The 25036-nt window shown below is 33.0% G+C and overlaps 1 protein-coding gene across 1 annotated transcript; it reads right to left on the reverse strand.

Moving 5' to 3' along the window:
- Positions 1–3055: 3055 nt before the first annotated feature.
- On the reverse strand, positions 3056–4326 carry LOC123659639. The gene has a single exon (XM_045594842.1). It carries the CDS (start codon positions 3836–3838, stop codon positions 3056–3058), a length of 783 nt encoding a protein of 260 aa, XP_045450798.1. The 5' UTR covers positions 3839–4326.
- Positions 4327–25036: the final 20710 nt, after the last annotated feature.

Here is a 25036-nt window from a genome sequence, read left to right on the forward strand (position 1 = left end):
GTAATTCAAATTTCACCCTCTTCCTGTCAACCGATTAATCTGAAATTTTGTATACACTTTGGATTTTGGTGACAATACAATTATGTTTATTCATTATCATTATAAATTCAAGATGGCCGCCGCTACAAAATGGCGGATAATTTATGTTTTATTAATCCCATCAATATGGGTATCAAATGAAAGGGCTCAACAAGCAGAATACAATATACTATAAAAAATTGAAATCCAAGATGGCGGCCGCTACAAAATGGCGGATAACGTAGGTTTTATCAATCCCATCAATATGGGTATCAAATGAAAGGGCTCAACAAGCAGAATACAATATACTATAAAAAATTTAAATACAAGATGGCGGCCGCTACAAAATGGCGGATAACGTAGGTTTTATCGATCCCATCAATATGGGTATCAAATGAAAGTGCTCAACCAGTATAATCAATGTACTATATAAAATTAAAATCCAAGATGGCGGCCTCTACAAAATGGCGGATAACTTAGGTTTTATCAATCCCATCAACATGGGTATCAAATGAAAGGTCTCAACAAGTAGAATACAATTTACTATGCAAAATTGAAATCTAAGCTGGCCGCCGCTACCAAATGTCTGATAACAATTTTTTATCAATCCCACCAATATGGGTATCAAATAAAAGGGCTTGACAAGAAGAATACAGTGCACTATACAACCTCAATATTTAAGATGGGCCTTGCAATAATGAAGCACTAAATGAATTAAACAGAATGCGAAATAAAAACTAAAAACTAGAAAATAAAAATAGGTAAAAAAACTTTTTAAGTTAAACGGTTTTATGTTAAACATACATTGCAATGTTTAAGATAAATGTACTAAAAACCAAAAAATAATAAAATAGATACAGTCGTGGGAATTATAAACACATGCATAGACTAGACTAAAATAAAACCGTGGGGCACGTCAATTGTCTACAAATTATCGACTTAATGTGCGATAGAAGAATCGTTTAATTCGTCGTTAAAATAGGCAGTTGGCCCGCAGACGGTGAGGAAATTACTTACTATTTTCTTGCTCATGGAAATTCCAATAGTTATACACTCCATGTAAATAAAAGAGATGTTTCAACTAGTTTATCGTTGGACATTCACACTGCTGGCTGGCGAGGAATCGTTTCACTGCTCGTAGTTTGTCTTTAATCGACAAAACATATGATAAAAGTACTACTCGCTCACCACTATGAAACCCTAAAACTCGCTTATAATCGAGCTTGCTAGCTTGTTTCCACATTCTAGCCCTACTTATCACACGTCCATCTTTGTCGGTTGAACAACTGCCTAATTATAGTGTAACATTACAAAACAAACATTTTAATCAACGATTGTAGACAATTGACGTGCCCCACGGTTTTATTTTAGTCTAGTCTATGCATGTGTTTATAATTCCCACGACTGTATCTATTTTATTATTTTTTGGTTTTTAGTACATTTATCTTAAACATTGCAATGTATGTTTAACATAAAACCGTTTAACTTAAAAAGTTTTTTTACCTATTTTTATTATCAGTTTCATCAAAATGCATCTTATCATCAAACATTTTATTTTATTTGTTTATTTTGTTTCAGAAATAGTTTATATCTTAATGTTGGTATTACAAAAACAACTTACATCCAATGTTGGTAAATCAATATAAATATATATAGAAGCAAATAAAAATATTAAATAACAAATAAAATCAATAAAAAAGCAATGTAATAGCTTTCTGGACACGACCCTCGTCAGTCAGTATGTATTTTGACATTGATCGAATTTAAAGCTGAATTTAAAATTGGCTCTTTCGTTTGATGTGTGCGGTAAAACTAATGGAAGTTTTAATTTTCTGATTTTACTCATAGGTTTTAAAATCGTCTTATGATAAGTAAATAACAAATAGGTATTCAAAATTTACATATTGACGTAATATGACCCCGGCCGGTCATGTAGGTATTAAATATATTTGAAATAAATCGATTGTGATAGACCTGTACCCGGGGACTCGAACGGTATTACAAGGATTGAGGACTCCTTCTACCACACATAATCATTATGTGTTTGTGTATTTATTTATTTATTTATTTGTTTATTATTTATATAAATTATATTATTAGATTGTAAGATTAACTTTGTTTTGCCTTTTTGATGACCCTACTCTGTTATGTTCTAAAGTCCTCTACCCCAAGGTTGTCTGGAAGAAATCGCTTACCTAGCGATAAGACCGCCTTTGTGCATATTCTTATTTTGTGAGTTTTTTTATTTTTCAAAATACCTATGTACTTTAACTTTTATGCACAATAATAGTATATTTCTTCTTCTTCTGCTTCTATGTTACAAAAGCGCTTATAGAATCAAATACATTGACCTAATTATTTAAAACAATTTGTGTAAAATTTAAATCAGTTAAATAATCGTCTATGGACAGAAACTCAATAGCTCTCGAGGCATGTATAACACCACTTATGCACACTATCTAGCCTTTCTGCCCTGCTTATTCGTTGCTTTACTATAAATAAATAAAATAAAATAAAAATAAAAAGCCTTTTATTCCATGCAAAAAGTAAAATACATACATAGTTTAAGAAAAAAAGAATAAGACAAGAAAAATAATGATGTTATTTACACATATTTCACTTATTTTAGAAAACTGTTTAAATCTAGATATAATATAGAAGTTTGTCTTGCATGAACCCCTCCTCAAGTGAGGGTGAAGGCCTCCTCTAAAGAGCTAAGTTCAATTAAGCGTTCATAAGTTGATAAAGTTCCGACGTTGTAAGTACTATATGACGAGCTGATCTTTCTTCTTTTTCGTTAAGTATTTCTTGGGTTTGTGTCTCTTTTCTTATTATACAAGAGGTCTGAGATGGCTTCTTTAGAGGGTTTTGGTCTTAATCTTCCACGGTGACCAGCCGGATTGGAAGATGGTTTTCGTTGCTTAGTTGAAATTGATTGAATGTTGCATCTTTGAGGGAGGGGGGGGGGGGTATTGGTTGCTATGAATCTAAGTTAATAGTGGTATTGTCGTTGGTTTGTTTATACGCTTTGTTGACGCTATTTGTTTATTAAGTAGCTTAGAATGCTTGGTTTTAGAACTCCTTCTGAGACACTGTTTGATCTGGGTATAGATGGGTTTGACTGTTTTATTTTGTTTTTCTTGTTAGGTCTGGTTGTACTATTAATTACTAGTGCTTGAGAATTGGAATCTGACTCCGGTGAAGTCATCAGTGTTCTTTTGTTGTTTGATTTGAATATAACAAGTTTATCGTATTTTATCGTGACTTTGTTTCCTTTCTCGCGCTCTCTATTTGCTTCTTCCTGTAGTTCTTTCCTTTTTTCTAATATGTACTTAGGGTAATCTTCGTTAAAATAATATTGGGTGTCTTTAAGTAATCTTTTTTGCTTAAGAATGCTGATCTTTGAACCAAGGGTAGAAAAAGTTACAATTACTGGTCGTGGTTTCTCACCTTTTTTCCCCACTCTCTTTATTTCCTGAATATCTCTACAATCCAATTTTAAGGACAGTTTTTCCCTTATGAATTGCAATATATTGTTCTGCAAGTTATGGTAGGATGTCTCGTTCTCTTCAATTCCGAAGAAAATTATGTTTCTTTGTCTTGCTTGTTTTTCCATAAATTGGATTCTTCTTTCTTGTTGTTCAACATTTTCTTTCAAGGTTTGATGTTTTTCTTCCAATATTGTAAATTTCTCTTCTAATTTGTTAGTTATGTTGAGTGTTACTTGTTCTGTCACCTTTTCGCCACTTTTCTGAATTTCTAATTTTTGAACTTTCAATTCTTTTTGAATATTTTGTAAGGCTATCATAATTTCCTCCATAGTGTCTGCTTTGTTTTGGTACTCGTTGCGCCCTCTAGTAGAATCGGATACTATTGTTTCTTATTGTGCGTAAGTCCAAAGTAGTGTGCTTATTTTCTAATAGATGGCGCTGTTTCACAGTTTCTTTTACTATAAAATTGCACTTGTTAAGATGTGAGGTTATGCTTTTCCAAAGAAAGGATATCTTCGCGATTTTTCATTTATTTGCACTCCGGCACCTTCATAGATTAACACTAGTTCAATTTAAGTTCCTGGATTCGCGAGTATAGACTTGAAAAAAAAAATATAGATTGTTGTTTGCTTACACTTCACTTATTTAGGTTGTTTTTTTTTTTATTATTCGTTAACTTAGCACCTTGTCTTCACTATATAGTCATATACACTAGTTTATTGTTACTTGTACGATTTTTCATCACTAAATTCACTTAAAATACATTTTTAAATAACTTTTTATACGGACTATGTTGTTACCGCGTCTCAGTACCGCCTACCCTAGTTGCTTTACTATATCAAACATTAAATGCTACTAGCGAAGCACTATTTTATTTTCATCTCGTCCACGAACAAGCAAGAACCAATCATATTATAACGTCCTAAATTTCAGTTTACAATGCACTAACAAAATTAGCGTAACACGTAGCTTAACTGATCTCTCATCGAGGAACTTTAGATGTTCATGTCTAGCGACACAGTCTCTTTTGAGATGCATGCATTGAATTCCGTTCCCTAATTGGCCTTTTACTACTAAGACGTGATCTATAGGCTATTAACCCAGATTCGGCGGCATTTCACACTTCCAGGGCATGACAAAATCAAAATCAAAAATAGCTTTATTCAAATAGGCTTCAAAAGCACTTCCGAATCGTGATTTTACAATTTAAAATTCGAATTACTTTTAAAAGTCAAGCTACCACCGCACCGATTCGAAACATAGATTCTGCTGAGAAGGACCGGGAAAAAACTCCGCAGTTACTCTTATAAAATAATTGTGTTTGCTCGCAAAACGAAAAAAAAACCGACTTCAATTACATCGACGAGTAGTACAACGTAGATCGACGAAAAAATAGTCAAGTAACTGCGCGTTATCAAAGATTACTCAAAAAGTAGTTATCAGATCTCAATAAAATTTATATGTGACCACATGACAAACATCAGCTTTCGATTAAATTAAAAATTATTAAAATCGGTACACCCAGTAAAAAGTTATTGCGGATTTTCAAGAAGTTCCCTCGATTTATCTGGGATCCCATTATCAGATACTGGTTTACTTATCATGGTACTAAACTAAGGATATTTTCTTTCCAATAAAAAAAGAATTAACAAAATCTGTACACGCAATAAAAAGTTATTGCGGATTTTCAAGAATTTCCATCAATTTCTCTAGGATCCCATCATCAGATCCTGGTTTCCTTATCATGGTACTAAACTTGGGATATCTCCTTTTCAACAAAAAAAGAATTATCAAAATCGGTACATCCAGTAGAAAGTTATGTGGTATAATACAACGTAGGTCGACGAAAAAAGCGTCAAGTAAAAACGCATTATTAGATATAGCTCGAAAAGTAGTTGTTAGATCTCAAATAAATTTAAATGGGACCAATTGGCACACACCACCTTTCGATTAAAAGAAAATTTGTCGAAATCGCTCCACCTAGTCAAAAGTTCTGATGTAACATACATAAAAAAAAAATACAGTCAAATTGGTAACCTTCTCCTTTTTTGGAAGTCGGTTAAAAATGTATAAATTGTGTTTAAATATATATAATTATAATCTATTGGTATCATAACAATCATAAACGGTTCTAAAGTGTATTTTGATATGTATGTTTTCCAGAATCTAGAAAATATTTCTACATCTGATCCACTCTGATGATACAGGCGCTCGACTATATACCAACGTTGTATTACATGTTGATACAAATTTAAATTTGTTTATTTCTTTATTATTTTGTTTATTAATTTGGTGTTCGTTATTCGTGCGTTTTCTTTTTTGTTTGCGAGCAAACATAATTATATGATCAAGTTCAAAAAGTTTCTGAGAAATTTGAACACGAAATGAGATTTGATCAATTGCGTAGCCTTGAAGTTGTTTACAACGGATGACCTTGTTATTGTTTATTTAGAACATCAATGAAAATCAAGACATAACGGAAATATTTACCATAATCCAAAACAATTGCTCGCTATCAACCAAATCTCAATAATATATGATTGAATGACAGTTAAGTGAAGTTACCCTTGACATATTGACAGAATAATAAAGGAAGTTGATTTGTTTTTACCCTGTTTGATAAAACCCTTGCAAGAAATTCCTTGATTCAATTGACAAAACAAGTCAGTATAATAAAACAATTATGTAGTCCGTACATATACTAATAAGTAAAATTAAATACATGTAACTTGAAAAATATTTGTTTAGAAAAATAGTCATCATAGTACAAAAATATTTCAAAATGATATTATCAGTAATGTACATTTGTTCATCCCCGTTATGCTTTCGAGTAGTAAAGAGCTGCCATAGTTCTCAGGGAGGTGCTGTATTGACATCAGCGTTACCTTAAGGTTGTCAACGTGTACAATTATGCGTCTGGTATTTCAAGCGTGCTGTATAGTTACGGCAGTAAAGAATACCTCTTCTCTTCCTGTGGGTTTCGTAAGAGACGAATAAGGGATAACAGTTCCACTTGGAACTTAAAAAGCCGACCGATGGCGAGATAACCATCCAACTGATGGCTTTCAAATACACAGACCGAAGACGGGCAGCGGCGTCTTCGGTGCGACAAAGCTAGCCCTGCGGTCACCAACCCGCCTGACAAGCGTAGTGACTATGGGCAAAACACACGATTTCGTGCCATTTTTGGCGCGAACTTGAGGCCTTTGTCCAGCAGTGGACTGTATTAGGCTGAAGTGATGCGCTTGATTATCGCTTTAGTGGGATAAAAAAGTTCTCATAAATTCTATTCCAAAGAGATCTGTTACGAATAATACGGACAGCTAATATTTTTTTTTAATAAAACGATAAAGATTTCAATTAAAATGCTTCAACTAGCATTATAAATCGAAGCGGTTGATTAAAAGTTTTATTCACTAGAACTAACTTGAAGCAGTGTTTGCAATGGAACGTGTTCATTTAGACTTTTTTTACTGTCAAGTGCAACTTCCTCGGCAATTTAAATCAAAGTATCTGGATGATTTTTTTTTTCATCGAATCTGTTAGACCCAACTTTGCTGTTCGCCAAAAGTTTGCTACATTTTTCCACTTGTAATTAACGTTGAAATATTTCATTTTCTTTTTACACTCATTCGAAATCAGCTAAGCGTTAATTTGATTTGATGTTGGAATTATTAATGATATTTAATAGTCATAGTCAGTTTAGAAATAGTGCAAATGTTTCTCTTGCTCTTATTTATTAGAATTGTTTAATTTAATTCTTTTCTTTTTTTAATTATTTTATGTATTAGAATTTACGGTTATTTACGTATGATATTATGTAGAATGGAGAGGACACGGTCAATTATTCTTACATATTGTGTTGTTATTTTAAGATGAGTACTTTCGTGATATTATATAGGTGGTCATGAGTGATCAAAAGAGCTTTCATAGGGTCGGTGTTACCTCGTTAATTATCTTTTACCAACAACAAGGTTCACACAACTACCATTTTAATTTTGACGTCACAAAAATTTTAAAAATCCTTGACATTTACTTCTGTAAAAGATTTAATGGTATCAAAATTCAAGACAAGTGTGCATTTCATTGAATCAATTGTACCTAAAACACCGACAGTTTGTGGGTTCGATTCCCGCTCGGGATATTTCTATTTGTACAAATATTCCTTTCCGGTTTGGATGTCTGTATTTGTGGGTCTTCCAACCGTACCTAGGAAAATACCTTAAGCCGTCGGTCCTGGTTGTTCTCATAAATACCTGAAAGCGATCTGTTATGAACAAATATCATATAAATAAAATGCAACATATGCAGTATGTTAAGCCTGGAAATTTTACACAAAACTGTTAAGTCAGCGATAAACCCCGTCGCTTCCACTTTTATTATTATTAAAAAGACCGTTCAGTCAGTTCGAGTCCGACTTTGTTTAAGAAAAGTTGTCAATAATTAAATTAATTTGCAGCAGTAAATAAAGTGTTTTTTTTTAAAGGACCAACGGAAAGCCATCCTAACAGATCGTCACTTACAGTAGGAAACATATCTCCCAATCCACAGTGGAGCAGCGTGGTGGATAAAGCTCCAATTCCTCTCCTACATGTAGAAAGAGGCCTTTGACCACCAGTGGGATGTTACAGATGTGTGTTTTGAATTGTATTATTTTAGTTTATATTGTATTATTAAAAAAAATATTTGGTCACTTATATTACTAAACTTATCAACTTATACTTATATTGAAATATTTGTGACTAATCATTAAACCAAAATTGTTTCCTACATTTACTGTATGTATTTTAAGAAAGCAAACAGTTTATCAAATGACTTGTATTTTTTATCTTCACCCTTATTTTGTATTTATTTCAACCTTCCGTGAATCCGAAAAGAACGGTCGTCGTCCCATCGCTTCTACCCTTCGACTTTTCAAGTATACATTTTTACAAATGTAGCCTTTCATTAATTTTATGTCAAATACTTACACAATAATATTGTGTTTGCTCGGAATCGACAAAGAACTGACTTCAATTATATTGACATAACGTAGGTATACAAAAATTAAAAAGAATGTCAGATCTCTTCTTTAGGATTAATGGCTTCCAATAGTGCCAAATGTCCAGATTATTTCGCTAAAATCACGTCGAATTGAGCTCGTCAACCACCACCACTCAAGCAGCAGCTGTCAATAAAAAAAATCTCTAAAATCGGTCTACCCAGTAAAAAAATCTGACACATATAAAAAAGTTAAAAATGGAACACATTTTCGTTCAAAATTATCCTAATCCTAAATTAAACTAAATAATGTTTTTGTTCTTTTAAATTGTAGATAAATTGAGTTTCAGGATTTATCAGGAACGTAGTAATTTAGATTAAGCCACAGTTAAATAGAATCGTTTACCGGCGTGCTGGGTTCACTAACTGTACTTAACTGCGTTTTAACCGATTTCATTAAGTATTTCAATTGTTTATCTTAGGATAAAAAGATTTATTTTTGAAACTTCATTTGTTCCAGTTAGTTAATTTTGAGATGGTTCAGAAAATTATACGATCTTAATTAATATATATATATTTCGTTGTACATATATTGATGGAAAATGCATTTTCGTAATATTTCTTAAGACATACGAGTATTAATTTGACTATCTAATACATAAAATTCTCATGTCGCGGTGTTTGTTACCAAATTCCTCCGAATTAGCTGGACCAATTTCTATGAAATTTTGTGTACATATCGGGTAGATCTGAGAATCCACCAACATCTATTTTTCATACCCCTAAATGATAAGGTTGACCCATGCCTAAATATTTCTTTTACGTTTTTTTTATTTTTATTTTATTTTATTGTGATTTGGTATTGAAAGATACAAAAATCATAAATTTTCACCCTTCTCTAAACAACCCCTATTTTTAATAGCGTTTAGCGGCAAGACAACGTTTGCCGGGTCAGCAATAACTAAGACAAAATTTAAAAATATATAAAAGCCTTCAATAGTTCAAGTATAATGATAATTAACGTATGTCGATATAATATTCTCGTATTTTAAGCATTTCCTATAATATAAAATGACAATGAAACTTTAAATAATCAAAAGGATTTTCAACGCAAAATTAAAATAATACAGAAATGGTTTTTCTTAGGATTCATTTAGTTTTAATTTATACGCCTTTTCTTTAACAAAACTACGTTGGTATTCCATTTAGAATAAAGAGAAATTGTATGTAATCGTCTAATTTTGCGCAACTAATCGTATTTTCTTTTAATTTCTAACTTTAAAATTTAAATACCATTTCTTTTACTTTATTTTTGAAATTATTTATATATTAATACGTGAAGAAAAAACTTTGTATCCCTTTTTACGAAAATTACGCGGACGGAGGAGTATGAAATTTCGCGCACTTATAGTTTATATAGAGAAGGAGTGCAGTATGCTAATATATTTTTAAAATTATGCATAAAAAGTACATTAAATCAATAAAAAAAAATACACTATTGACACGTATTTGACACACACATGCATATTGTACAGTTTTGTTGTTTGTCAGTCTGTAGTCAAATTAAATAATAAAAAAAATGGTTCTTTATTTTCATTACTTTTTGTTTTTTTTTTTTTTTTTTGTTCATAATTATGGTCGAATTTCGACCTCTGGGCGACCACTAGTTTTAGTAAAACCATTTATTTGTTTATTTTAGACTCACCAAGAATAATTACATTTTAAACATTATAATCCATCCATCCATCCCTCTGCCTTTATAAGTCTACTGCTGGACGTAGGCCACCCCTAATGATCGCCATTTCATCGGTCCTCTCTCTAAATCCAGCGACTTCCTGCTGTTTTCTTTATGTAAAATTATCATACGAACTACTCATAACTAAATGCTTTACTTATTTAGGTGAACCACATGCAATAGCATAATCAAAGATAATGTAAAAAAATTAACATACTAGACACTATTACACATAGGTCCACACTCAAAATCGATAACACGAATCACACACAAAAAAGAAAATAAAAATTATTTTTGAAGTAAAACTTCTTCACGCACGCTTGACTCGGGGAGTAAGCTGGTGAATGCGTGACGTGAGCATAACGATAATATAATCGGGCGATGCGAACGGAATTCGATAGGGAGATATAAGTTAGTGAAGATAGAAGGAGAAAGTGTTACTTTTAATGTTATTATATACTTTACTGCACTCAAAAAAATAGATATAAAACATACAATAATAGAAAGGTTTATGGCAAAGGTGGACTTATCTCTGAAAGAGATTTCTTCCAGTCAACCTATGATCATGAGTAAGTGTTTCATATAGCGAGGCAAACAGTGCAAAAAGTATTCATTCAGAGGAAAATAAAAAATAAATAATAAATATAAAAAAAAAACACCAAAGAAAAAATAAATAAATAAAAAGAATAAAATTTATATATATATACAAAAATGTAACATACACTAATACTATACTACTATACTTTTACGTAAATTTTACTTTATTCGTCAGTTAAGTTCAAGTTTTTAAGACTTTTTTATGTTTTCAATACTTTATTAGATAAGTCAAATCTATACTATTATAAAGCTGAAGAGTTTGTTTGTTTATTTGAACGCGCTAATCTCAGCGACTACTGGTCCGATTCGAAAAATTGTTTTAGTGTAAGATAGCCCATTTATCGAGGAAGGCTATAGGCTATATATCATAACACTATGAGCAATAGAAGCGGAGCACCAATGAAGAATGTTCCAAAATCGGGTTTGTTTTTCCTTTTAAAAGCTTCCGCTGCGTGCCCTGCGTAAACAGTAAAAGTTTTGCAAAAAATAATGTATGACAGAATTGTTCTTATTCCACGCGGACGAAATCGCAGTCAAAATCTAGTATTCTCTAAAAATTGATCCCCATATGTACGCAAACTTCCAAACGACCGCATCAAATTGAGTAATTCTTTTTCTTTGTATTGTTTAGTCAGGACAAGGTTAGTACAAAAGAAAATTTATAAATAAAAACACATGGCGATACAAAATTTGCGGTGTCAACTAGTACATTAAAATAAGGTATTATTACTATACTGATAATACCCATGCGAATAATTCGCACTAAACAATTAAAAATTTACCGACCGTCAATCGCGTTGACGTTGTTTCATAATTAAAACCGTATATACATGTATGACGGCTTGAACTATATAATTTTAATTATTAATTAATTTACAAAAACAAAATCAATGACATATTATTTAGTTTTTGATGCCGATACACTAAACTATTATCTATAAAATGAAAAGTAACATCTTAACTTTAGCGTTTTAATATATATGATTATTAATGTAAATTATAATAAAATATAATTGAGTATAAAATAGACGGGATGGATATTTATTTGTATTTGTAGAAATATTTCTTTCCGGTTTGGATGAATGATTGAATGAATTTTGTTGATGATGATTTTTTCCTATTTTTTAACACAGAGCACTGTTAAACTGTTCATTGTTTTTGCTGCATTGTTTATAACATAAATTGTATCTTTTTTCTGTAAATCTATAATATAAAAATGAGTCGCTGAATGTGAACTCGAGAACGGTTGGACCGATTTCGCTAATTCTTTTTTTAAAATATTCCTTGAAGTACGAGGATGGTTCTTAAGGAGAGAAAAATTTAAAAAAAAAATTAAATTTCCTGAAAAAGTCTAAAAACAACACTTTTCTATACTCCCATACAAAAGATTTGTGATAATACTTAAAAGTCAATTTAAACTTTAATACCATACGATAAAGTTTGTGTTAGGCGATACGAAGTTCGCCGGGTCAGCTAGTAGCTAAATAAATAAATAATGTGTGTCCTTGTGGGTCTCCCCGCTGTGCCTCAGAGGGTGTGTTGAGCCATCGATCCAGATTGCTATCATAAATACTTGGCTTAGCGAGCTTAAGCGATGGTTGCTCATCGTAGGGAACATACCCGCCAACCGAATGACCAGCACGGTGAATTATGTTCCAATCTTTCAACGAATTAAGCAAGAGAAAGAGGCTGAATACGATAAACATTGCCAAGAGACACTCTTTAAATATTATTTCCCCAGCTCGTACCAATACTTGAGGCAGCATTTAAACAGTAATTCTAATCGAAATAACTCCATCAGACGCTGCTATTTCAAAAACAATCATATTTCCACTTAAAAACGAATCAAATTCGAACGTAACTAATCCAATGTATTTCCCAAGAGCCGCGAGTGTGAACTTTATTACCATCGACTTAGAACTCGTTCGGACGTGACGTAAAAATGTACAACCAGGACGCAATCTCGACGAAGAGTTAAATTCAATCTTTCGTATTTGAGTCAGGATTAATTTCAGATTGGATTCCAAGTCTAAATATAGAATCAGGTCAAAGCAGGAATCACTAATTGTCGTATACATAAGCATGTGAGCGTTTGGAGCGTAAAAACATGGATTGTTGAGTCACGAGTTATAGTGGTAATTTGTTCTCGTTAGTGATGTTACTGTAACGTATGTTTTACGTGTTTACCTGAAATTGCTCTAGACTTGAATCGCAGACTAAATTTTAGATAAAAAATCTAGAAGTACCATCTTGCACAGTTTAAAATATTGTTTGTTCAGACGGGACATTTGTACATTTAATTGTTCTTGGCTTAATCTAAATTTAAAGAATTGAAAAATAAGTAGTAGATTTTGAATTTTTTTTTAATATATTACATACACATACATCAGCCTATCGCAGTACACAGCTGGACTTAGGCCTCCACAAGTTCGCGCCAAAAATGGCGTGAACTCATGGTCAGGTATTTGTGTGTTTAATTTATATATCTTCTTATAATATAAAAATGAGTCGCTGAATGTGTTGCTAAGCGCAAAACTCGAGAACGGTTGGACCGATTTCGCTAATTCTTTTTTTTAAATATTCCTTGAAGTACGAGGATGGTTCTTACGGAGAGAAAAATTCTAAAAAAAAATTAATAAAATTAAAGAATCGACTGTTAGGCGATACGAAGTTCGCCGGGTCAGCTAGTATGTAAATATTTTTATTCACTAAAGTTTCACTTCCATCGTGGTTTCATTAAACCGCACATTTTTTTTTTGTTTTGTTTATAATATTACTTTTTTCATTATATTTAATTTTCCAAATTATTAATATTCTAATTAATTACGTTCCTGTGTTTTGAGTTTTATTTACTCCTTGGATATTAAATTCATTGCAAATTAAACGATTGTAATACAGGGAGAAGGTTATGAATTATGAATAATGAATATATTTATGAAAGTTTACGAATATAATTGTATGTACGATTTTATTTTTGTGTACCCACACATTAGGAATTCTAAACATTTTTGAATATCATATCAAAAATTGACCGCTCCAGCGGGATTCGAACCCGCGTCTCCGACTGACCGTGTCGGCGCTTTAGCCAATTAAGCTATGGAACGATGTACCCGCTAGAGCGAAATTTTCGATATGATGATTTTTATTTTCGGTTTAAGCGAACCGTGGCGCCGTCTATAGTGAGTTCTTTACAGAGACCCGTAGAATAAAATAGAAAAAAATATCATCTAATATACGTTTGACGACGTAAATTGCAAAGCACTGGCTTGTGGATGTTGTGCTGGCAAACTTTTGTGTTAAGGAGCGCCTAATATTTTCTAATAGCAACACTACAACAGCTCGTATCGTACATTCGTTCCTTATCCGTCGGTGTTATATCAGTTAACATGTAAAGTTGGTTGCAAAAATTTACTATAAAACCCCGCCATATTGTGAACCCTACCCTTTTTCTCTCTTTATTCGACATTCGTCTTGCTTGGACTTTTGCAAATTGTAATTAAATATTGTAATAGATACATTTTTTTAAACAGCAAATCGTCCTTTACGAGACGAAACATTGAAGACAAAACAGTGGACCGTGACAGGACATACAATACAATAGCAAATCATATTAAGAAAGCAAGTTCCGCTTGAAATTCAAAAATAATTATTGTTCGGTTCGCAGAGTTACTATATAAATAAATTTATAAAATAACAGTAGCCTATGTTAATCCTTATTACATCAGCTATCTGCCAGTAATGCGACGTCGATCTCTTGCTGTCGGCTTTGATTGGGGCTATGGTCAATAGTGAAGGGAAATGGATCGCAGTTTCCTCCTTCTACAAATCCATAATGCTACAGAAGTGAGCGAGAACAAGACCCAAACTCGCTCCCGATTCATCGCGGAAGGCGCGGTCGACGACGCAGGACCTACCTGGCCAATCTACCGCCGTAACGCCGGACCAGAGGGTGATAAATCGGGGGATGTATTGTCCACATTGTAAGGTCCTGAGAAGGGAGGCGACCTTTGTGTTGAAGGGAGCCTCTCAGAAGTTACAAATCGCGACGAGTTCTTAAGGCAACCGCTAGCGGTATCGCGGAAGTGCAATCTCGTCCCCATGATTCTGCCCACGCGTGTCAAAGGAACATCCCAGGGGTTTTAGTCGATTTTCCGCGTCGATTAGAGATTTTGATATATTTCATGACTCAGGGACAAGTAAAAAAAAACTTACCGCACATTTCAGCTCATGAATATAATGTTTGATTTGATATTTATACTATTCTCCTTTTATTATATTTCTGCTATATTTTAATAATTTGCTGCAACTGCAAAACGCAGTGCCGGATTTATATTTTTGATGAGTGTAGGCCACTTTTTTTCTACCGCCCCATGTACATATCTTTCTAAAATAATAATTTTCCATGTGTAGTAAAGCGATATTATAGGTTTCGATAGGAATAAGTTTCTTTCTATAGGAATTTATTGAAAGTATAAAAAACCATTAGAAAACCAGTGGACGTGTTTGACTTTTATCCTCTGCAATCAAGAGACCGTCCTCTGAAATCTGCCGCCCCTAGGACGCTACCGCCCCTAGGCCGCGGCCTATACGGCCTATTTATAAATCTAGGACTGCCAAAACTTATATTTAATGTCTTCTAAGCCGAGTGATGTATGTATCGGATGCATATACCGGACTGTGTACATGAACATGATCATTGTAATGTTTAATATGTTATGCTGTTGGTGTGTCAGTAAATAAATAAATAAAAACTACAGACTAATTAAAAAAGTTCTTTTTGGAGACTTGAGTAAGCAATAAATATCGCTCTATTACAATAAAACTTAATAGGTCCTAAGACAAAAGAATATGTAAAGTGTTAATAGGTTATCAACTAAGAAATATGATATAATGATAATTTACTAAGCTCTGACAAGCTAATCTATGACTGTTAATGAAATTATAACTTTTGTCTCACAATATTATCCTGTAAATGAAATAAATTTTCTTATTAACTTGACTAAAAAAAATCATGTTAAATTCTCAAAGGAATGAAGAATAGCCATGGAATGAGTTTTTTCTTCAAAAGGTTACATTAAAACTTGAACGAAACATTCCCTTTCAGAAGTTTCTATTTGAATTTCCTAAACGATGTCCCGTTTTTCGTAAGGCTTAGAAAAATTACGTACCGAGCTTAAGAAACCTTACAGCAATACGTCTGTGTCCGGAAACTATTACAGCTTTAAAAAGAATTTGTAGATTACTTTCGTTTTTATGTTATTTCATTAACATTTAAATACTTAAATGTAACGATTATCTGTGGAAGACTTGATTGGCTGAGTAATTTAGCCTCTGACATTTAACTGACTTGACAGCTTGGAAACGACTTGTACACATGTGACGTTAATGTTCAGTCAGTTTTATATCGTAGCTGATAGGGCGTAACCAAAAGCACGTAGCAAACAACGCGTAGCAGACAGCGCGTAGCAGATCGCGCGTAGCGAAGAGCGCGTAGCGGAGAGCGCGTAGCGGAGAGCGCGTAGCGGAGAGCGCGGAGCTTTATTGAAAATATGCGTAGCGGACTTCCTTTTACATTATGATTCTTACTTTCTTTCTTATTATGATCCTTAAACATTGTGATTGTTATGAATGCCGGTACTTTATACCTATCCAGTGCGTGAATGTTTACGTATACTATAAGTTCATAACAATGGGTTGCAATAATATATCCTCTTGTCAGCTTTCTCGTTTTGTAATTACATTACAAAATCATTCAAAGATTTATTTTATTACAGAAAACTTCACTGCTTTCGTACTAAAACAGAAGTTTTCAATAGTGTTAATTAGGATATCAAATCTTTTTTGAAGTGAAAACTTTTTTACGCACGTTTAGCTTGGGGATTAAGCTGGTAAATGCGTGACGAGGGAGTTATAAAAAGTGTGATCGGGTGAGGCGAGCTGAAGTTAAGAAGAAGATATAAGTTAGTGAAGGTAGTAAGAGATAGAGAGTTACGGTTCGTAAGTTTTACCTCAGTCGTGTGGTCTAAAGCACACTTGTATTTTTTATATAACTAGATCAACAAATAAGCATACGGGTCACCTGATGGTAAGCGATTAACTTAGCTTTTAGATGCCTGCAACACCAGAAGCATTGCAAGCGTGTTGCCGACTCTAACCTCAATCCCTCAAGGAGTTTTAGTCACCTTACTCACCAACAGGAACACAACACTGCTTGAGCGCAGTATTATTTAGCTGTGATCTTCTGTAAGGTCAAGGGATTTCCCCAGTCGGGTTGCTCCATATTTTAAGCAGGATATTTCCTGCTATTGTCTACCTCGGTAAATTAATTAATATAAAGACAAAATATAATATAGTAGCAGAAGAAACACATTTTAACCGACTTCAAAAAAGGAGGAGGTTACTCAATTCGACCGTATATATATATATATATATATATATATATATATATAATGTATGTGCGGGGATAACTTCGTCGTTTATGAACCGATTTTGATAATTATTTTTTTGTTAGAAAGGTGATATCCCAAGTGTAGTAATTGATAAGGAAACCAGGATCTGATGATGCCATCCTAGAGAAATCGAGGGAAACTCTCGAAAATCCGCATAACTTTTTACTGGGTGGTGATTTTGATGATTTTTAATTATTCGCAAGCCGATGTTTATCATGTGGGTACATTTAAATTTCATCGAGATCTGATTACAACTTTTACGACGAGTAATCTTTGATAATGCGTATTTGCTTGACCATTTTTTCGTCTACCTACATTGTATTACTTGTCGATGTAATTACAGTTGATTTTTTTTTCGTTTACCAGCAAACACTATTGTAATAAAAAAATTAAATTCGATCGACCTTCAATAATTCGACGACTTTCTTGAAAAAAAAAATTATTACCCTTTTTTACTAGTTACATTCCTTATTAAACCTACATGCCTTAATTAAAAATATCTTCAAGTCATATCAGTCTCTGTAATATGTAAATATCTTTTATATTTCGTGTATTTTGCTAGCAAGCTATTTAGAGTATTAAAATGATTAGTTAAAGTGCTCTCATCTCCTCTGGCAGAATTCCCAGTGCTGCGGTAGATAATATTTTCTCGACATGTGCTTAGACAAAGCTTTCATAGCACGACCAACTTTGTAAAGTAACGCTACTCTTATAAAGGACATGATTATGAATTTACTTATGATTAACCAGTGGCCGCCCAGTTGTCAAAATTCGACATTAATTAATTTAAATTCTAAGTTTGAAAATTAAGGTTCTGTTGTCAAAAAATATACTTTTATAATAATAAACAAAAGAGTATGTACGCATATACGTGTGTGTGTGTCAACTACAACGTAGGGTGTGTAATGTTTTTTTTTTTTTAATTGATTTAATGTATTTTTATGCATCATTTTAAAAAAATATTAGCATTCTGCATTCCTTCTCTATGTAAACTATACGTGTGCGATTTCATACTCCTTCGTCCGCGCAATTTTCGTAAAAAGTGGTACAAAGTTTTTGCTTCACGTATTAATTTACAATAAAATCAAATCAAATCAAAATATCTTTATTCAAAATGGCTTCAAAAGCATCTTCGAATTATTGTCTTACACATTTTTTTTAATAAGTGTTAAGAATAAAGCTACCGTGGATTCGGAATGTAGATTCTACAAAGAAGAACTGGCAAGAAACTCTGTCCTTCAGCTCATATTGTTCGTAGCGTGATGTTTAATAGCCTTCCTTTTATAGACTTCCTTGATTAATGGACTATCCAACACAAATTGAATTTTTCAGTTCGAATCAGTAGTTTCTGAGATTAGCGCGTTTAAACTAATAAATAAAATTTCAGCTTTATAATATTAGTAAAGATACGAAGGTATTTTAACTGTTAATTACCTAATCGATCCCCGCACATGACAAACATTTGTATTGGCCATACAGGTGTTCGTCGTGGTCTGGATGTTTGTGCAGTCCTTGTGGGTCTCACCACCGTGCCTCGGAGAGCACGTTAAGTCGTCGTTCCCGGTTATTATCATGTACGCCTGATAGCGATCGTTACTCATAGTAGGGAATATATCCGCCAATCCGCATTGGAGCAGCGTGGCGGATTAAGCTCTGATCCTTCTCCTACATGGGGAAAGAGGCCTATCCCCAGCAGTGCGATATTACAGGCTGAAGCGTGATCTGTTTATGTGTGATCTGTGTGGTTATGTGCATTTTGTCCATCTTTGTGCATGTAATATTTCTTGTGTATGAGAGCATCAAATGTGCTAATAAAATAGAGTAATAAATGTACTGTACTTAGCATTAGTACTGAATCTATATATAAAGCTGTGAAGCGCTTATGATAATATAGTTAAAATTCCGAAACGGTTCCGTGTATAAATATAAAGCGCTTTCTATCCGGGCTATCATCGCTGAATTTTCAAGTACTAAAAATAGTTTAAAAATTCAACAGCAAGCACGAGTTAGGTGCTGACGTTTAACGTCGTGAGAACGCCTTCATGTCTCTTCTTGCGAATATTTGAGTATACGTGTAAATTTTTCAATAAGGGAATACGTTTTTTCCTCATAAATATTTATAAGCTTTTTATTGTAACATTAAATATATACTTTGATACAAGATATTTTATTAGTTTTGATATACGATTTGAGACTTATTTTTATTATACAAGACTAACAAAAAAAAGTATGTGTGTCAGCTCCTACGTACGACTGGAGCTTACTCCTTCAGGTCAACTGTCTAAAAAAGTTTTACTAGTCTAAGAAAAAGATTATATTTATATAATATAAATTATGAAGAAGAATTTAAAACACAAATTCTTATGTTTATAAAAAATATTAAAAAAAACATAGAATGAGATTTGATTATTATTCTTATATAAACAGTTTATATATGTGGTTTATTTATGATGTGGAAACCCCACAGTAGTTATTTCGTTTGTTAACCCTGAAAATAATTTAAAATAACTTTAAAAAAAATGTCAAACTTAACTTGTAACTTTTCGCCAGATATAGTAATAAACAGTGAAAGTTCCCTATCACGATCCTAAAAACCCCGCTCCGTCCCGAGTCCCGTAACAAATAGACAATTAAGTCTTAATAAAAAACTTTCTGAATGTAAAATTTATAACCCCGTTGTAACGTTCGGCTCAGAAGGCACTAAAAACCATCACATTCAATAAATTCCGAGCCTTTTACAAAGCTTTTAGCAAATAAAATATAGTTACAAGCGAAAAAACGATATCAATCCTATTGACCCGCCTTAGGATAACCGTCTATTCGATATCTAATGCGATATAATAATATATCGGTACTAGAGTGAATATATTTATTTTAAACTAGCTGTGCTCGCGACTTCGTCCGCGTGGAATTAAAAAAAAAATATTGTTCAGTACCCAGTTACAAAAAAACCAAAATAAAAGTAGCTTAAGTTACTCATTATTACATCAGCTATCTACCAGTAAAAGTCCCGTCAAAATCGGTCCAGTCGTTTTAGAGATTAGCCCGAACAAACAGATAGACAGACAGACAAAATTGTAAAAAATGTCATTTTAGTATATGTAACCTGTATACATCCATATGAATTTAGTAAAAAGCGGTTATTTTAATATTACGAACAGACATTCCAATTTTATTTACTTGTATATATGTAGTTTCTGATATGGGTATTTCTTTAATTGAATCTCTTTTCCTCGAAGATCATGTAAAGCCGCTTGTCTCAGTTGGTATCAGCCCTTATAGCCCAAAGGACTACCCACACTATCCACCAATCAGTATGGACGTAAGGTAGAGAAAACTCCAATCCGATAGAATCAACACAGTGGAACATTTCAGGCTGCTTCAGTTCAATTTTTTGTATTTTCTGTAATTAGCTCGTATTAAATATTTAATAACAAATAAGTACACAGCGCCATCTATGAGTAAAACTCATTTTAATTATTAATATAATTACGAATAAATCAGAAAAATTTATTTGAACAAGCTAAAATTAGGACCTATGTTAGTAATTTAAAAAAAAAGAGTGTGCTTTAAACAACACGAATGCAGTAAGACTTACGAAACGTAACTCTCTTTATATCTTCACTAACTTATATCTCCCTCTCAACTTCTTTTTGCCTAACCCGATCACACTTTTCGTAACGCTCTCGTCATCCATTCACCAGATTATTTCCCAAGTCAAGCATGCGTATATTTTTACTTCAAAAATGATAATAAAATAAATAAATTTGGTCCAAAAAAGCCACACTACTTGCCTGCCTTAACGATGAAAAAAGAAGTTAGAAATCACTATTACTGCCAAGCATTATATTGGAACACAAGCCTGGGCCGACATTGACGTGTGGGTAGAACAGGTTTGTCGCGTCGATTGGAACCTTGCCAATTCCACTGCACTGGAAAAATGCAATCGGGTAAATGTTGCCAATCAATAAAACTGTAATTGGTCTTTTGGATAGTTTAGTTGGAAGCGGAAGTTTTATAAATAGCTCGGAGCGATTCGCGTTAAATAATTTTAATTTATCGCTTAGTTTTTTAATTGACTATTTCAGTTAAAGTTATTTTATATTATACAGGAATAGATTAAAAGCTTACTATTAAAACAATGGATAATTATTAATAATAAAATATTACTATTTTTAAACTTGTTATTTTTGTGATTAGATTTTGTACATTTGGTTGACGAAGGTTTTTAATAATTGTATTTGCTCAAAAACGAAAAAAAAAGACATCAATAACATCGAAAAGTAATATAACGTACGTAGACAAAAAAAAAATCAAAATCAAAATCAAAAATATCTTTATTCAAATAGGCTCCAAGAGCACTTTCGAATCGTCTTTTTACAAATTACAACTTTAAAAATAAATTATTATATTTGTAGAAGTAAAGCTACCACCGATTCGGAACGGTCGAGTAAATGCGTATTATTAAATACAACTCAAAAAGGTACTTCTCGGATTTAGATTAAATTTTAACAGAACCACGTGGCAAGCACCGATTAAAAAAATAATTATCAAAATCGGTACACCCGTAAAAAATGCTTTCAAATCAAGAACCTCAACAGAGGTACGAAGTAAAGAGGTGATATTATTATAAGAAAAAAATAAAAATATATATAATCCACTAGCAGGATTTTGAGGAATGTGATGGACGATATTTTTAACCACCGCCGCTGGGTATTTACAAATATGTAATATTTACGACGGTTTTAATCTATTGATTGTAACTAATAATGAATAAACGATCGCAAAAATTACAATAAAATTACAATACAATAATTACAATAAAATTTCCATACATCTTTAATTTGTTGATTTTAAACACAAAAGTCAAACAATTAAAACACCTCTGCGTTGGCGTGATTAAATTCGTCAAATTAACGTACCAGTGTTATTATTTCCAGTCAAGCAATTGTCTACATCTCATGTGAAGTGAAACAGATGATTTAGATGAATTTCTTTTGAAAATATACTATTTAAAAAGGTGATCAAGTTAAATAAACGGGTTTATAATGAGGACGTTTTATATCAAATATTTACCTCATACTTAAAGTAAGCTTAAAATAATATTTTATATTCTTAACGGCCGGTTTAAGTAATTTTTAAGTAAAAAGTAACTGTTCACAAAAACTTTAATAGAATGACATATATGCTAACGAAAACAAATAATTGAATTGTACACAAACAGAGACACCTAAGTAAACGATGTAGACCTATTACCTTGAAGAGCCTTCCAACCTCTTATCATGGGCCTTCATCGTAATGATCAAAAAGGTCAATAATTCGTAATGAGGAGAATTAAGGAAGACTCATTTAGAAGGTCCAAAAGGCTCGTTACACACCCTCTCCTAATTTTTAAAATAAAAAATTCAAGTATCACTCGCTAACAGTACACACAATTTAATACAAATTTCGTTACTTACATCAAAGGACGTAATTTCGTAACAATGAAGGCCTATTTTTATCTGAAGTGCAAATGAAATACGTAATGTTCCGCCTTTGTCCCTTACAAAGGCGGAACGCCTTCGTAACCTACTTATTTGTAAATTATTTAGCGAATAAGTGATACACTTAGTTAGGGTAAATTTTTGTATACTGTCACAATGATGACAGATAAAACAAATTGCAAATAATAAAGGTTTAGAATTGGATATTTCCTTTCTTCCCGTGGGGTTCGTAAAAGGCGACCGACGGATAAACCTGGCTCAAAATCATCAGGGTTCTGGAGAAGGAATACTTCATTTGAAACCCGGTAAGAGGTCTCCGTCAAGCAGTCATATCATAGCTCTAAAATGAGAGACTCCTGCAGCTGAACTGACTACATACATATCGGCTCGTCGTTCCTGTGGGCCTAGCCAGTGAGGTCGAGAGGGTGGCGTAGAGCTTAGGCAACTCTGCGTTTTCCTGAAGAGTGTCTTAGGCGACACAGTGTCTATTTGACACTGTCTAAATCGTCTACAACAGACGGACTAAGGCCAATGAGATGACAGATAGATCCGTCAGCTGATTGAGTATCCAATTCTGTCACAGATTGTTGTTAGAATAACATCAGACTTTAAATTAAGTAGTGAAGTTGTAAAACGTATTTAAATATTCTTTACGTAACAGTCGGATATCAGTGTCGTGATAAGGGTCATGAACTGAAACTAGAACAATGAAGTTCCGTTTTATGATTGCTAATTTACATTTTAATAATCAAAGGCACTTTGAAAAACTTACTTTAAAAATGTTTTCTGTTATAAAAATAGTGAGTAAGATGATTGTTTTTTGAATAATGCTATCCCTGGACTCATTAGCAAATTTTAAACATTTTAATCAATTGATCCATCCATCCACCCATCCATCCATCCATCCATCCAGCCATCCATCCATCCATCCATCCATCCATCCATCCATCCATCCATCAGCCCTTATAAGTCCACTGCTGGAAGTAAGCCTCTCCTAATGTTCGTCACTCCATTCGGTCCTGTACTCTCTGAATCTAGCGGCTTCCGCTGTTTTCTTTAAGTCGTCAGTTCATCTGGTTGGAGAGCGGCCTGTGATTCTATTGCCGAGACGTGGTCGTCATTCAAGAACATTTCTTCCCCGTTGGTTGTCGGTTCTTCTCACAATATTGCCTGCCCATTGCCACTTTAGCTTGCAAATTTTGACAGCTTTGTCGGTGACCTTTGCTCGTCTACGAATTTTACCGTTTTGGATTCTTTCGTGTATTGAAATACCAAGCATAGCTCTCTATATCGCTTGCTGAGTGACCTTGGGCCGATGGAAAAGGCTAGCGGTAAAATACTACGTCTCAGCGGCGCAGGTCATCACTGGCAACACACACTGCTCAAATATCTTTGATATCAGGCACTGAGGTATATTGAACATAAAATTATAAAAATTGTTAAGAAAGTCAAGCAGATTATGAATCAAATGTATGCCTTATCTCAAAACCAAAAAAGTCTTTACTCATGTTGACTTCGAACTCACTTTGAATCATTAGTTTACAAATTATAATAAATAGTTAATATGATATTACCAGCGATTTGGAACGTAAACTCTCCAGAAAAAAATCTTATCTTTACTTTTTTTTTTAATCTGTCAATAAGTTTAGGTTTCCTGCATGAAATAGAGTGCTACTAAACCTCCACACCTTTGACATAATCTTGAACCAAATAATGCAGGAATAGCCGAGTTCTAGAACTCTTCCTAAAATAAATAGAAAGATAACTTACTCCTCGGGTGGATTGGCAAATAAACGTGTCTCAAAATCTCACCGAACACGTGCTTGCTCACAATGTCCCGTCGAGGAAAATAACGTGAAACTTTAATTAAAGTCAGAGCCGCGGTTTCATTATTTCAACGGAAAACCGCCCGTCGTTTCATTGTACCATAGTTTATTTAGACTTTGTAAACATTTTATAAAGGAGTTACTTTGATATATTTTTAATATTCTGCGTGACACGTGTACGATAAAAAACTGAGCGTTATATGAACGTTATAACGCTGTTTTATTTTTTATTTTATTTTTTGGTCATGTCTATGTTCGGTAAACAAGAAAGAAAGAAAGAAAGAAAGAAAGACATTTATTTGAGACACATACACTGCTTACAGACATACAACAAACACAATGAGAGCACAAATACATTAAAAAAGTAAAAAGAAAAAAAAAAAAGTCAAAATTAAGTAAAAATGTAACTAAAAATTTAAATATTTGATTTAAAATAAGAAAAGTAAAATTTTATCAA

This window comes from Melitaea cinxia, chromosome 2, assembly GCF_905220565.1.
Source record: "Melitaea cinxia chromosome 2, ilMelCinx1.1, whole genome shotgun sequence".
Classification (NCBI taxonomy): Eukaryota; Metazoa; Arthropoda; class Insecta; order Lepidoptera; family Nymphalidae; genus Melitaea; species Melitaea cinxia.